A 13,267-nucleotide genomic window follows, 5' to 3' on the forward strand; every position below is an offset into this window, starting at 1 on the left:
GCGCTGCCCCGCCGCCGCCGCCATCTTGGCTGCGGGCAGGAAGCGGAAGCGCCGCAGCGCGGCCTCGGCCATGGCGGGTGCGGGCAGAGGGCGGGGCCATGCTGGGGGCTGGCAGCGGCGCTGGGCGGCGCCATCTTGAGTGCTGGCAGGGCGGGGGCCATGTTGGGAACTGGCAGCAGCGCTGGGCGGCGCCATCTTGAGTGCTGGCAGGGCCGCCCTGAGGGGAGCGCGGCCGCCGCCGGGCTGTCAAGTAGTTTCTTGCTCCGCTCTCAGGATGGGCTGTCACAGAATGCCAGAAGAGCTGCGGCTGGAGGGGACCTCTGGAGATCGTCCAGTTCAACCCCCTGTCAAACCTGGAGTAGGTGACACAGGAACTCGTCCGGTTGGGTTTGGGATGTCCCCACAGAGGGAGACTCCAGCCCTCTCTGGGCAGCTGTTCCAGGGCTCTGCCACCCTCATGGAAAGAAGTTCTTCCTCACGTTGAGGTGGAACTGGTGGTTTAGTTCATGGTCGTTGCTCCTCATCCTGTCACTGGGCACCACTGAATGGAGTTTGGCACCATCCTCTGACACCCTTGTATGGATTGAAGGGATCCACTCTCAAATTTCCTTCTCCAGACTGACCTGGCCCAGTTCCCACAGTCTCTCCTCATCAGGGAGATGCTCCAGTCCTTTAACCATCTCTGTTCCCTCTTTTAGAACCACTCCAGCAGCTCCTTGGCTTTCTTGGCCTGAGGAGCCTGGAACCGGAGACATTTTTTTTCCTGAGGCAATATCACTCCAGACCTATTCCTGTTCCCTCCCAATGGCTGCTTTTCTTTGGGATTGCTGGCAGCGAGGACGTTCTTGCAGTGCTGTGTCTCAGCTGAGTCTGGGCCTGAGTCCAGCCCTTTCTGTCCCCCTGGGACATGGTGAGGGCAGCTGACCTCACATCACCCCAAAAGGCTGCTGGAAGTGTAGAAGTGATAAGAGCAGTCATCTGGCTGGCAGAGGGAGAGGAGGAAGGAGTTGTATGGGGAAGGTTGAGGGTCTCTGTGCCTCAACCTGCAAATCCTGGACAAACCTGTCTGAGAGCAAAGTAAGAGCAACCTCAGCCTGTGGGTGAGTCACGGAGAGCCAGGACACACCTGGCAGGATCAGCAGAGATCTTGTGTGGGGCCAGGAGCTGCTGAATAATGGAAAATGAGGGGAAAGCCTTTGTTACTTTCTAAAATGGGGCTGGAGGAATTATTAACAGCACAAGAGTGCCTGGAGCTGCAGTGCCCAGGTAGTTTTCCAGGCTAGCTGGGAGTTGGCTGTGACTCAGACTCTCAGCAGGAAAAGGAGAGGGACTCTGTCTGGTTAGGTATGAAAGAAAATAAGCTTGACCACAACTTTCTGAAGGCAGTGTTACCCTGCTCTGCTGTTGGCTCAGTAATCAGGGCTGGGATTAGCAGCACTGAAAGGATGTGAGGACAATGATTGCCTTTTAAGAGAAATTTAAACAGCCAGAAAAAAAGCTTCCCTTGCTGCCTCGCCTCCCTTCTGTCTGGGCCCTTTAAAATCTCTTTAAACCACTCCAACTTTCTAGATTTCAGCAGCCAGGATTAATCTGTATGAAAAATAGCCCTTCCAGGTTGCTGCAGTGACATTTCTATCAGGAGCAGCAATAATGTCCCATTTTAGGTTAAGTGCAGGTAATAAAGGTCACTGTACCCTCCCACAGCCAGACTTTGGAATAACACAAAACATTTGCTTGGAGTTGGGAGTCTGTCAAAGGTGCCCAGAGGGGACAGGCAGGATCCCAGGGATATCAATCCAAAACTTCCCCTGTATTTGTGTGAAGATCTGTTTTATCGCAGAACAATTTCCTTCTTGGCAGCAAGGAGGCTCTGGCAGTGCTGTATTTCAAGGAGAGGGAGGTCTGAGTGATCTGGGGAGAAAACCTGGAAAAATATTATATTTTCCTGGGAAATTCCAATATTTAACCTGTGTCTTCATTTCAAATCCAGCCGAAAATGCAATTTTTTCTGAGGAGCAGATAGTCTGGACAAAATGTGTGTTTGGAAACATCCAAGTGTTGTTGCTCTGAAAGGACAAATGCCAGTTCCTTTTCCCAGTCCTGAGCTGGTGTCAGAAACCATTTCACATCCAAACTCAGGGAGAGAGCAGCATTTGGGCCCCAGTTTTAGAACACTGTGAGAGATGAGCTCTTAGTGCTGTAAATTGGGGTAGCCCTGTGAAAGTCCACAATTCCAGAGATGGCTCAAGTGCCTGGGACTTTGCTCCTGAATCCCTGTGGCTTCTGAGCCACCCCTGCTCCCTCTGCTCACCCTGGCACACTGAGCCATGCCAGCACTGCCACTTTCCCACTCCAGCCCAGCCTTGAATCCTCTTTCCTGACAGGGACTTTTCCCAAAATTTCCCTTCTCCATGTTTTTGCTGGAGTCTCCTAATGCCCCACTTCCCTCCCTGTGCTAAATACTCAGTAAAAGCCAATTACTCAGTTCCAAGAAACCTGATCTTTGTGGCCAAGAACAATAAACAGCCCCAGACATGTGAGGCAGAGCAGGAACAGCTATTTCTGGCCCCAGATTTGTTCCCTCACCCACTGGCTGCTCCCAGCTCCCACAGAGGAGGTGACATCACTGCTGAGTTTCCAACTGGAGGTTCAAAAGGGATTTGGGAACGTTCAAAAGCTGTGCCTGAGTCAGGTGAAACACACCTTGCTGTCACTCCAGGAGCAGTGGGTGCTCCCATTTCCCCAGAGCAGCCACTCAAAATCCTCAGCCCTTTATGGTACTGGTTGAGTGTCAGCAAGGGAAGGACACTGAGCTCAGGAGTGTGAGACAAGCTGGATGAGGAGGCACACTGATGTTTGAGGTCACTGCAAGCTTTGGGAGCTGGGAAATTGTCCCCTGAGCTGCCTCCATCTCAAAGCTTAAGTAGGGAATGCAGACACAGAAACAGGACAGAAGAGCTTTCCTCCCCAGCCTGCAGCACTGGATTGGAAAAAAAAAAAGGGGGGGGGGGAAATAAAGCCAAACCATAATAGTGGAAAAGGACCCTCACTCCCATCAGCCTCCCCACAAAACACATGACACAACTTAAGGGTTAGAAAAATTTATTTACTTCTCTGGTAACAGGAACTGCTCATTTACCAGGAAGGATGATGCCATCATACTGTGAGGAGAAAAAAAAAAAAAAAAGAACCAAGTGAGAAATCACCATCAGGTAAAGGTGTAGTGCTGCTGTGCAGAAAACTTGAGTCACCACAGTCATTCCAAGCCAAAACAGACATAGGAGACAAATTCTCCTGCAGCCAACTGCCTTTGTGCTGTGCTGGAATGTCCAAGGGGGCTGTGCTCAGATAAGCACCGAGATCTGCTCAGCATCTCTCTGAAACAAGCAGCCACACCCTGCACGGGCTGCTCTGACCAGCCCCAAAATCTGGGCCCTGAAGGTAACTGTGCCCCATTAAACACAGCCAGGCAGGATGGGGGAAACAGGAATTCAGCAGGATCAGGCTGGAGGCCTCCCTGCACAGGGTATGAGACCTGTGGGGGTCCAGCCACACTGTCCACACTTTCTATATAAAAAAAAAAACCCAAACAAAACCAAACCAACCAACCAAACAACAACAACAAAAAAAACAACCAAACAAAAAATAACCCAAGAAATTATCAGCAGTCCCCACTCTGAGATTTCCAATCCAGCTTTCAGCAGCTCCTATTCATTATCCTATTATTCATTATATGGACAGATAAGCCCAAGAATTTGTTTTATTTGTGGATCTCCATCCTCCAAGTGTGGCAGCTGAGCCTGGAGCTCAACAAATCCTGACCCTGCCTCCTCACTCAGGATCCACAAACATGCAGCTCCTCCAAAATCTGTGGGAGCCATTTACACAAGAGCTGGTAATTCCTCCCAGCTCTCCTGCCAGGAGCTGCTCTTTCAGTTCAGCACCTCCAAAAAAGCACAAACAGCACTCGTGCTCAAACGTTTCTACTTAGTAATAGCAGCTTCTACTACTCTGGGACAGTAAAAATCTATGATTTAAGCACTTAAGATCTGTCCAGTGATTTGCTGCAGCCTCTCCATGAGACATTTTGCTGCTCCTTGCTAGGAAACTCTTGGGATACACAAATCAAGGTGGACTGTACCTTCTGCTGGAACCAGCGCATGGCTTCCTCCTTCCCAATCCTGTGCTTGGCCCCGATGTTGCCAGTCCTGCGTTTCTTGTCAGCAATGCTGAATCCTGGCCTGCCCAGCACCTGCAGAACGAGCCAAACAGCACTGCTTCATTCTGCCACTTACTGTTTCCTTAAACTAAACAGTTTTCCATGGGGGAAGCCTGGAATTCCCTCATCACTGATGCCTTGCTGCTCCCTCCTTCTCCAAACCCAGCCCTGCCACTTCAATGTTATCCCAGGAGTTGCTGTTAGAGCAACAGGATTTGTTTCTGAAGAGGCTTTGTGAGATCTGTCATAAATCAGGGGTTTTATGGCAGCTCTCGGAATCTTGGATTAGAAAAATGTCAACAAAATCCAAGTCTATCATGCAGCACTTGGCAGCAAGTCCATGGGAGCCAGTGCTGGTTCTAGGCTCCTTTTGGAGCTTTCCCAGAAGCCCAGAAGAGAGGGAATACTCACCACGTAGAAATCCAGGCCGTAGATACCAATACTAGGATCATATTTGATGCCCAGATCGATGTGTTCCTGGATTCCAAAGCCAAAGTTCCCAGTGTCTGAGAAGTTGTTTTTTCTCAACTCGTATTCTCGCACCTGAAACATCAGTTCTTGGTCACTATTTTGTTCCTGACTGGAAGCAGAATTAAAACTCCTGCCCACTGCTACCAGACACCCAATTCACTCACAAGCTGTTGAGTCTTTATCCCAAAAAAATTACTCCCCCAGCTTGCTCCTAAATCCCAGCAGCTAAGACAGAACCCCAAAAGAAATCAGCTGCTGCACCAACTAATTCTTAAATAAGGATGAAACAGCACCCAAGTAAACAGTGTAAACACTTCATCCCGTGTATCTGACCTGTACCTACATCAGGTGCAACATTTTGGAACACACACCCCTTCAGTCAGAATGGGAAAGTGCTATTTTTTCATAACCAAAGATCCAGCCCCAAATCCTCACCTTCAACCCCTTCTCCAGAATCTCCTCCGCTTTGGCCCCACGAACCGTGCAGTGAACAGCGATTTTCTCGTTTCTCCTGATCCCGAAGGATCGCACCGTGTACCGGGCTGTAGGCAGCAACAGTTACACTTAGAGGACAACCAGAAAATTCCCACCCGGGGGATTCAGAGCTTCCCAACACCCAATAAATTCAAGGGAATTAAAAAGAACCGAGGCAGCCCCACACTCCATCTTTAAGGGATGTTGGCAGAGCAGCAGCCTGAGTTTGGAGACAGAACTGAAATGACACAAACGCGCACGAATCCCTCAATATTTAACCCCCCCGATTTTCCAGCAGCTCTCCCGACATCGTCTCTGCCAAGGAGACTTTTCCTGGGAACCGCGCTGCCGCTGCACCCGCGGGAGAAAACAACCATGGCTCCTCCGCAGCCGCTCACCTTTGGAGAACACGGGGGTCTGCCCCGTGAGCTGCTCCAGCACTTTGGCGGCGCGGGTGAGCCGATCCCCGCTCTCCCCGACGCAGATGTTGAGGCAGAGTTTGCGGATCCGCAGCTCCCGCATCGGGTTCTCCTTCTCACCTTGGTCTTGCTGCGGAGAGATCACACCGGGGGTAACCGGAGCTGCCCGGGGCACGGCCCGCCGCTCGCCCCGCCAGCCCCACGACGGTTCGCCAGGGGTCCGGAGAAAGGTTTCCGCTGCCGGACACCGCGCCCCGCTCCCCGCCGGGCCCCAACCCCGGCGCCGCGGCCCCTTCCCCGGCACCGCCACCACCGGGCGGGCCGCGGCCTGGCACGGCAGCCGCTCCCCCGGAGCGCCCCAGCGGCTCCTCCGCGCCCATCCCGCCCCCGCGCCTCTTCCGCCGGCCTTCCCCGCTCTCGTCCTCACGGGCCGCGCACGGGGGAGCCCCGCCGAGCGCGGATGGCGGTGGATGGAGACGGCTCGGCCCGGTCGCGGCCCGCGGCTCCGACACTCACCGCCATGATGGAGGCGGGGAAAAGGCGGGAGCGGCGCGGCCGCGGGGGGTTATGGGAGAACCCCGAGTGACTACGCCCCCTGGCGGACGGAGGGCGAGGTTGCCATGGCAACCGCGGGCCTGTCATGGCTCCCTATGTTATTAATGCTCATCATTGAAAACAAAGTCAAATGCAGGAATAACGGTAAATAATGATACTAATGACAACTAACTGAGATAGGAAAAAGCACTTCGAACATGTGATGCACTCAGGGGGGAGCAGAACTTCCCAGCTTCTCTGGGAATGGGGAAGTCCCAACTCACACCACTTTGGAGTCCAAACTTCTCTTCAGTGTCCACATCCTGAGCAGAAAATGCCTTCAATGAGGCTCACACTCAGAAAGGATGGCATCAGATCAAGGCTTTCCCTGTTTATCCCTTTTCTCTGCCTCCCCAGAGCTGTGCTCAGGGCTGCCAGCCCAAGCTCTGTAATGCCATCAATTATTTTTTGCCCCAGTTGCTTCTAAGCGGGGATGAAGGATAAATGAATAATCAGTTTATCTCATTAAGGAGAGAAAAAAAGTGTCAGGAGTCTCTGCGCAGAGGGTGTGAAAAGCCTCTAGTTAAAAACTAACACTGCTGCTTCATTATGGATTTACTTCATCCAAGAGCAGCTTTGCTGGAAATAGCTGCAGGTTGGGCGAGCTTCCAGCAATCCATGGATCCTGTTTGGGATCTGTCCATACTGCAGGGCTCCTTCCCACAGGCAGAGGCTCAGGGCACTGCAGCCAGTGTGGGGCCAAGGGGAGCAGGTTTTGGAACCAGGGGCTGGACAGAGGTGAGTGAAGGTGCTGCCCTGTGCCTCTCCCAAGCCCGTGGCTCTCTCTCCACAACAGGGCCCTCCTTTGCCCAGTCCTGGATGGTCCCACTGCCAAAGGCTGTGCCCAAGATCAGGCAAAGAGGAGGCAGAGGGGAAGAAGGAATTGCTCCAGCCACTCTGGGGTTCCTGAGGGACAAGAACAGAGCTCAGTGGTGTCACTCTTCCTTTTGTCTCCATGTAGTGACCACCCCACTGCTGCCCCTTGATGGCATTAACTCATCCATCCTCTGCTCCTGACTCCTGCCAGCAGCAGAAGGGCTTTGCTCAACTCAAGACATGGAGAATCAGAGAATCATGGAGTGGTTTGGGTTGGACCTTCACGCTCATACCACTCCAAGCCCTGCCATGAGCAGGGACACCTTCCACTGTCCCAGGCTTCTCCCAGCCCTGTCCAGCCTGGCCTTGGGCACTGCCAGGGGTCCAGGGGCAGCCACAGGTGCTCTGGGCACCCTGTGCCAGGGCCTCCCCACCCTCACAGGGAAGAATTGCCAGACCCTGTCTTGTTGGAGAGACATTTCCTACCTTGGCATTTCTCTGCTGAATTCAGGAAGCTTTTCCTGCCTGGCACAGAGCTTCCCACTCACCCACTCCCTTGACATTCTCCCCATCTCCAAACACATCCAGATGGGGTCCCATGTGCAGCTCTTCCTGCTTTGACTCATCCCTGTCCCCAAAATAGTCCAGAGCTCTGTTTTGCCAGGTGCTACAACACATTTTCTCTGGGAGAGGGGGTGGGCTTGGTGTCATTTTTGATTCAGTGCAAAGAAAGGAATCCATTTTTGAGAGGAGGTTTGGGTTTTATCCAGGGATGTGCTGTTGGTTTCTGGCCCCAAGTTACCTGGTTGATGAGAAGTCCAGCTGCAGTGGGAGCAATAATCCCTGCCACTGTGCCAAAGGTATTTGTGATTCCCAGCAGGAACCCTGCATATCTGGGGAGACAAAGAGCAAAGATTTCCTGAGCTGGGAGTGAACTGTCACAAGGAGGGAGAGGAGTAGGTGCTTCCTGTCCATTCCCTCACTGCAGGGATGCTGCCTGGAGTGCTGAGCAACATGAGGATCGTCATTGCAACAGTGGGGGAGATTTTAAGCCTTTATTTCACCCCTTAGCTTCCAATGCCAGCAGCTACAGAAGAAAAGGGGAGAGCAGGAATTGCAGAGGCCTTGTGGGACTGGGAAAGGGAAGGGTGCAGAGCCAGGGAGGGCACAGATGTGCAATGTCCACGTGGTTGATATTGATTCCTGTCCCTGGCATGCTGATGATTGTCAAGGCCAGCGTGAGAAGGACCACAATGACCGTGGGACTGCAGCCAAGGCACAGCACAGCCACCAGGAAAGCGGCTGGGAGCAGCTTCCCTTGGGAGGAAATGAGAAGTGTTTTATAACAGGCCACGCAAGTGTGTTGGAAAGGCTGGGTGGCAGATGAAGGCTTGTCCTTTCTCGGTGCCGAGAAGAACTTCCTGACGGCTGCTGTGCCAAGCACCCGCCTCTGCAGGAGGAAATCAGGCAGGATGTGCCCCAGCCCCTTCCTAAGGCACGGCAGGGCACAGAGGATGCAGTGCCACGTGGACAACACGCAGGCAGGGGGCTCGTGGATTTCCTGGCTGCGTGTCCCGGGACGGGCACGCGCTGCCGCGGAATTTGCGATTCCTGGGTGGGATCGGGAGCGGCGGGGCTCGAACCCGCGGCCCTGGTGGAGTCCCGCGGCCACGCCCCCGCCCTTAGACCACGCCCCACACACTGACCACACCCTGTGTTGGCCACGCCCCCGTGCCCCACCCGCCCCCTTGCCGCCGGCGGGTCATGTGACGGGCCAAGATGGCGGCGCTCAGGGCGGCGGTGCCGGTGCTGGCGCTGCTGGGGCTGTGCCTGCGCCCCGCGGCCGCCGTCACTCCCCTGGTGATCTGGCACGGCATGGGTGAGCCGGGACCCTCCGCCAACGGTCGCGGGGCCGGCGGGGCTTGGCTGGGGACCGAGCAGGACCGAGGGGCGCTCGCTCCGGTGTCCTCTTCATCCGGAGCGCCGGTCTCCGCGGGGTCCGGGAGGTGCTGGCCCCTCTCGGTCCCGTGGCAGCGGGGCCCGTGGTGTGTTTGCGGAGGGGAGGTGAGGGCCGGGGCCGTGGCGGGGTGGTGCATCCCGCTGTTCCCTTTGGCAGGAGACAGCTGCTGCAATCCGGTGAGCATGGGCTACATCCAAAAACTGGTGGAGAAAAAAATCCCAGGGATTTACGTCCTGTCGCTCAAGATTGGGAGCAACATGATCCAGGTAAATCGCGTGTCACCAGGTAAATCGGGTGTCACCCGACTGTCTGCGTGCAGGGGCGGGGCTGGAGTTCTGCAGTCCGTGGTTTTAACAGGATTCCACAAGGATTCCTGCTGGGCTTTCCCTGCTAATTTCCTCTGCTCGGTGGGGTAAACAGCTTTGACAGGTAGAACCTGATAAAGTCCAGCTAATACCTGCAGAAAAGCACTGGGGGGAAAACAAATCCCTGACCTAAACTGGATTAATATGCAAATCCACTGATTGGCTCACTCTAACCACTGCAGGTAATGCGTGGGATGGGTGCTGTGCTGAGGCAGAGCTTTATCCCTGGCAATGCTTTTTGATGTGCAAACATTTATTTACTTCAGTGTAATAAATCACACACCTCTGCACCCTCATGGGTTTTTGACAGTTTTTTGTAGTCCTGTGGAATTTCTTTAAATAATTTCTCAGGACAATGTGCAGTGTTGGTGGTTTTCTGGGCTCTGGAGAAGTTTGCTTTTTAATTTTTAAATAATTAAATAAAATTAAATTAAAATGAAAAATAAAATTTAATTTAATTTAATTTGTTAAAATTAAATTAAATATATAATTTATATATATATTTACATAATTTTTTATTTATAATTTTTATAATGAAATCTGATGAGATTCAAATTGTGATGAAGTTTGGGGAAATGTCACTGTCCCACATGAGACAGTTTTGCCAACCAGAGCAGGTAAAGGGAACTATGGTAAAGGGAAGTCTCAGAACTGGAATTTCACTTCCCTTCCTGGGAAAGCTCAGGTCCTCTCTCAAAACCACAAATCTTCAGTGATCTGTTTGCAGAGCTTAAAACAACAGCAGCCATGGCAAAGGTACAAATGACCCATCCTAATGTGCTCCCCCAGGACATGGAGAACAGCTTCTTCATGAACGTCAACGACCAGGTGAGGGAGGTGTGCAGCCAGCTGGCCACGGACCCTCACCTGCAGGGAGGCTACAACGCCATGGGCTTCTCCCAGGGAGGCCAATTCCTGTAAGTCTGCACTCCTGCTGGGTTCAGCTGCTCGTTTAGGACCCTTCAGAAGTGCTGAGCAGACACAAACTGCCCAATTCCTAAAGCTCTTTGTTTGGGGAGACATTTCCCTCCAGCCATCCCTGGCACTGCTGAAACTCAGGGAATGGCACTGGTGGTTCCTGCCTGGCTCAGGATCCCCCTCAGCTCTGCTCCTGTTCAAAGCTCTGCTGCCAGAGTCCCCTGAAATCCCTTTTCCCCCTTCATGAGGAGAAGAGCAGAGGTGGAACCTCTCTCTTCTCTCTGCAGGATTGTCTGGGGCTGCAGGAGATGGACAAAGGAGTGCTCCAAAAGGGCAGATTGTGTTTTCTGCTCTTCCAGGCAGGGTTAAATCCCTTTGGCAAACGTTCCACAAGTGTCCAAGCCCACGCAGAGCTTTCACCTGTGGCCTGGGCATGTTTTGCTCAGCTCCTTCCTCTTCCCCCACAGGAGGGCTGTGGCCCAGAGGTGCCCTGCTCCTCCCATGCTCAACCTGATCTCCATCGGGGGACAGCACCAAGGTACTGTCCTCTGCAGCTGTCACACCTCCTGGGCACCTTTGAGGGGCTCTTTCCTCAACTCTGATCACTTCCTTGTGGATTAAATTCTCCCTTTGTTCTTGTCTGGATCTGCTGATCTGTTTGGCCCAATTAGTGTGCTGATTTCATTATCTTGATCTTGCTTAATTGGCAGTGGCAAGGGACCTCTGTCAGTAGCAGGTTTCACTGCCTGGGTTGGATTCTTGCACACCTTGGGAGCACTTAGGATGAGTTATTTTGTGAGAAATTCCTACAGATCGAAGCCTTTGTGAGACTGAACCTTGTGGGTCACCAGGGTATTTTACAATCAGCATCTGGAAGGCCAAAGCCCCCAAGAAAAGGGAGGTATGAAACGGAATTAGAAAGGTGTGGAGTTAAGAGTGGCTGGCAATGAATTCTAAATCCTCTCCCCTGAGGATTCCATGGTTTCCTTGTAGTGGAGAGGGAAGATTTGTAGGGAGCACCCAACACATCCCTTATCTCTGCCACAGCTCCTGGCACAGCAGGGCTGTCTGAGGGCTAAAAGCTGCCTGATTTTCTGGGTAACTCTTGCTCCTGCTCTGCAAGAGGAGGTTCCTGTGCAGCAGGAGGGATGGAGAGTCCCAGTTTGGCTGACTGAGCTGTGTCCCTGCCCCAGGGGTGTACGGCTTCCCTCGCTGTCCCGGGGAGAGCTCCCACGTCTGCGACTGGATCCGAAAAACCCTGGACCTGGGAGCCTACACCAAGGCAGTGCAGGAGCAGTGAGTACATCCCCCAAAGCAGGCCATGGGAGCAGCTCTGCCATTCCAGGCTGAGATTTTGGTTTCTCCCCTCTCCAGCCTGGTCCAAGCTGAGTATTGGCACGACCCGCTGAAGGAGGAGGACTACAGGAAAAACAGCATTTTCTTGGCTGACATCAATCAGGAGAGGGTAAGGACCTGAGAGCAGAAGCCTGTGAGGATTCCAGTGGAAGAACAGGGAGTTTCTCTGGCTCTGGGTTCTCCAGTGGCTTGGATTTGCTCTCCTGCTTCCACCTAGGGCATCAATGAGACCTACAAGAAAAACCTGATGGCTCTGAAAAAGTTTGTGATGGTGAAATTCCTCAATGATACCATGGTGGACCCTCCAATCTCTGAGGTGAGGAAGGCAGGGCAGGGTTTAGGGCTTCCTTGTCTCTGGTTTGTCCTCTGGTGGCAGAACTGGAGGTTGCAGAGGGGCAGGCTGGGCACAAACAGGGGCCTGACACTGCCCTGCCTCCAGCGGGAGTTGCTGGGGGCCTGCTTGGCTCCTGGGAGCCCTTCAACAGCTGTTCCTTCATTTTTTATCCACTTTGTGCAGTGGTTTGGGTTTTACAAAAGTGGCCAAGCCAAGGAGACCATCCCACTGCAGGAGACCTCGCTGTACAAAGAGGTGAGTTCTGGGGGATGGGGGCTTGTGCCATGTCCCCTCTTTGCTGTCCCTGAGGCCCCCCAACTCTGCTCTTGTCACTCCTGGGGCATTGCCTGCCCCTGCCAGGAGCTGTTTTGTCTGGGGAGACATTTCCCTCCAGCCATCCCTGGCACTGCTGAAACTCAGGGAATGGCACTGGTGGTTCCTGCCTGGCTCAGGATCCCCCTCAGCTCTGCTCCTGTTCAAAGCTCTGCTGCCAGAGTCCCCTGAAATCCCTTTTCCCCCTCCATAAGGAAAAGAGCAGAGGTGGAACTTCCCCCTTCTCTCTGCAGGATCGCCTGGGGCTGCAGGAGATGGACAAAGCAGGGAAGTTGGTGTTCCTGGGGGTGAAGGGGGATCACCTGCACTTCTCAGAAGAGTGGTTTGACAGCACCATCCTCCCCTTCCTGCAGTGAGGCTCCTCTGGGAGCACTGGGCGGGGTTTTTCACTGTAACTAACACCAGCCACTGTGCAGCACCACTCAGTGCATCCAGGTCTGCAGGGATTTGGGGAAGGGGAACAGGAGGGGGGGTTTAGTTCAGCAGGGTTTGCCAGGATGGAATTCCACTCCCATCTAGGCTGAGCCTTGCTCTGACACACTCCAGCCTGGTGGATCCAGCTCAGTTCTGAGCTGGTCCGTGGGTGAGGGCAAAGCTCTGCCTGAGGTTTGTTCTCCATCCTCTGCTCCTCTAGGACACACTTGGCAGTATTAACCCAACTCACTAGTGCAGGGATCAGCAAGACTCTCATGGCTCTATGCAGGGGAATCATGTTATAGCCCATCTTTCAAGATGGGGGGAAAAGGCCAAATTTAGGGGGTTATGGGAAAGAAAAAAAAAAAGAGGGTTTGGAATGCAGCAGTATTAACAGCTTGAACAGTTTCCAACTAATGGCTTGGTTTATGTTCTTTTGTACAACTGAAATCAATAAAGAACTTTCCATCTAACCAACTAAAAAAAGTTTGGACAACTACTGACTGTGTTTGGAGGGGAGCTGAGGCAAATCTGGGAAAGTATTCAAAGGTCAAGGTCAGGCAGAGAGGGGCATCTTGTCCTGCCTGAGCTCCC

General features: G+C 53.1%; 3 protein-coding genes across 3 annotated transcripts; 1 reads left to right on the plus strand and 2 right to left on the minus strand.

Annotated features, from left to right (window-relative positions):
* Nucleotides 1-3,085: 3,085 nt before the first annotated feature.
* RPL11 (ribosomal protein L11) lies at nt 3,086-6,148 on the minus strand. The gene is made up of 6 exons (XM_083879321.1): nt 6,100-6,148; nt 5,563-5,713; nt 5,126-5,232; nt 4,631-4,762; nt 4,142-4,252; nt 3,086-3,161 (listed from the first exon to the last, which is right to left on the minus strand). Exons 1-6 carry the CDS (start codon nt 6,103-6,105, stop codon nt 3,132-3,134), a joined length of 537 nt encoding a protein of 178 aa, XP_083735447.1. The 5' UTR covers nt 6,106-6,148; the 3' UTR covers nt 3,086-3,131.
* A 1,025-nt stretch (nt 6,149-7,173) lies between these two features.
* LOC310919813 (sialin-like) lies at nt 7,174-8,759 on the minus strand (the record flags this gene model as incomplete). Its single annotated transcript, XM_083879359.1, has 4 exons — nt 7,174-7,197; nt 7,796-7,886; nt 8,163-8,483; nt 8,734-8,759. The coding sequence occupies 4 exons, from the start codon at nt 8,757-8,759 to the stop codon at nt 7,174-7,176; spliced, it is 462 nt and encodes a 153-aa protein (XP_083735485.1).
* On the plus strand, nt 8,760-13,061 carry PPT1 (palmitoyl-protein thioesterase 1). The gene is made up of 9 exons (XM_083879455.1): nt 8,760-8,872; nt 9,110-9,219; nt 10,108-10,235; nt 10,704-10,774; nt 11,430-11,532; nt 11,611-11,701; nt 11,810-11,908; nt 12,110-12,181; nt 12,493-13,061. The coding sequence occupies exons 1-9, from the start codon at nt 8,773-8,775 to the stop codon at nt 12,613-12,615; spliced, it is 897 nt and encodes a 298-aa protein (XP_083735581.1). The 5' UTR covers nt 8,760-8,772; the 3' UTR covers nt 12,616-13,061.
* The last annotated feature ends 206 nt before the right edge of the window (nt 13,062-13,267 follow it).

Source organism: Zosterops lateralis (genome assembly GCF_965231275.1).
Source record: "Zosterops lateralis genome assembly, chromosome: 28".
In the NCBI taxonomy this organism is placed as follows: Eukaryota; Metazoa; Chordata; class Aves; order Passeriformes; family Zosteropidae; genus Zosterops; species Zosterops lateralis.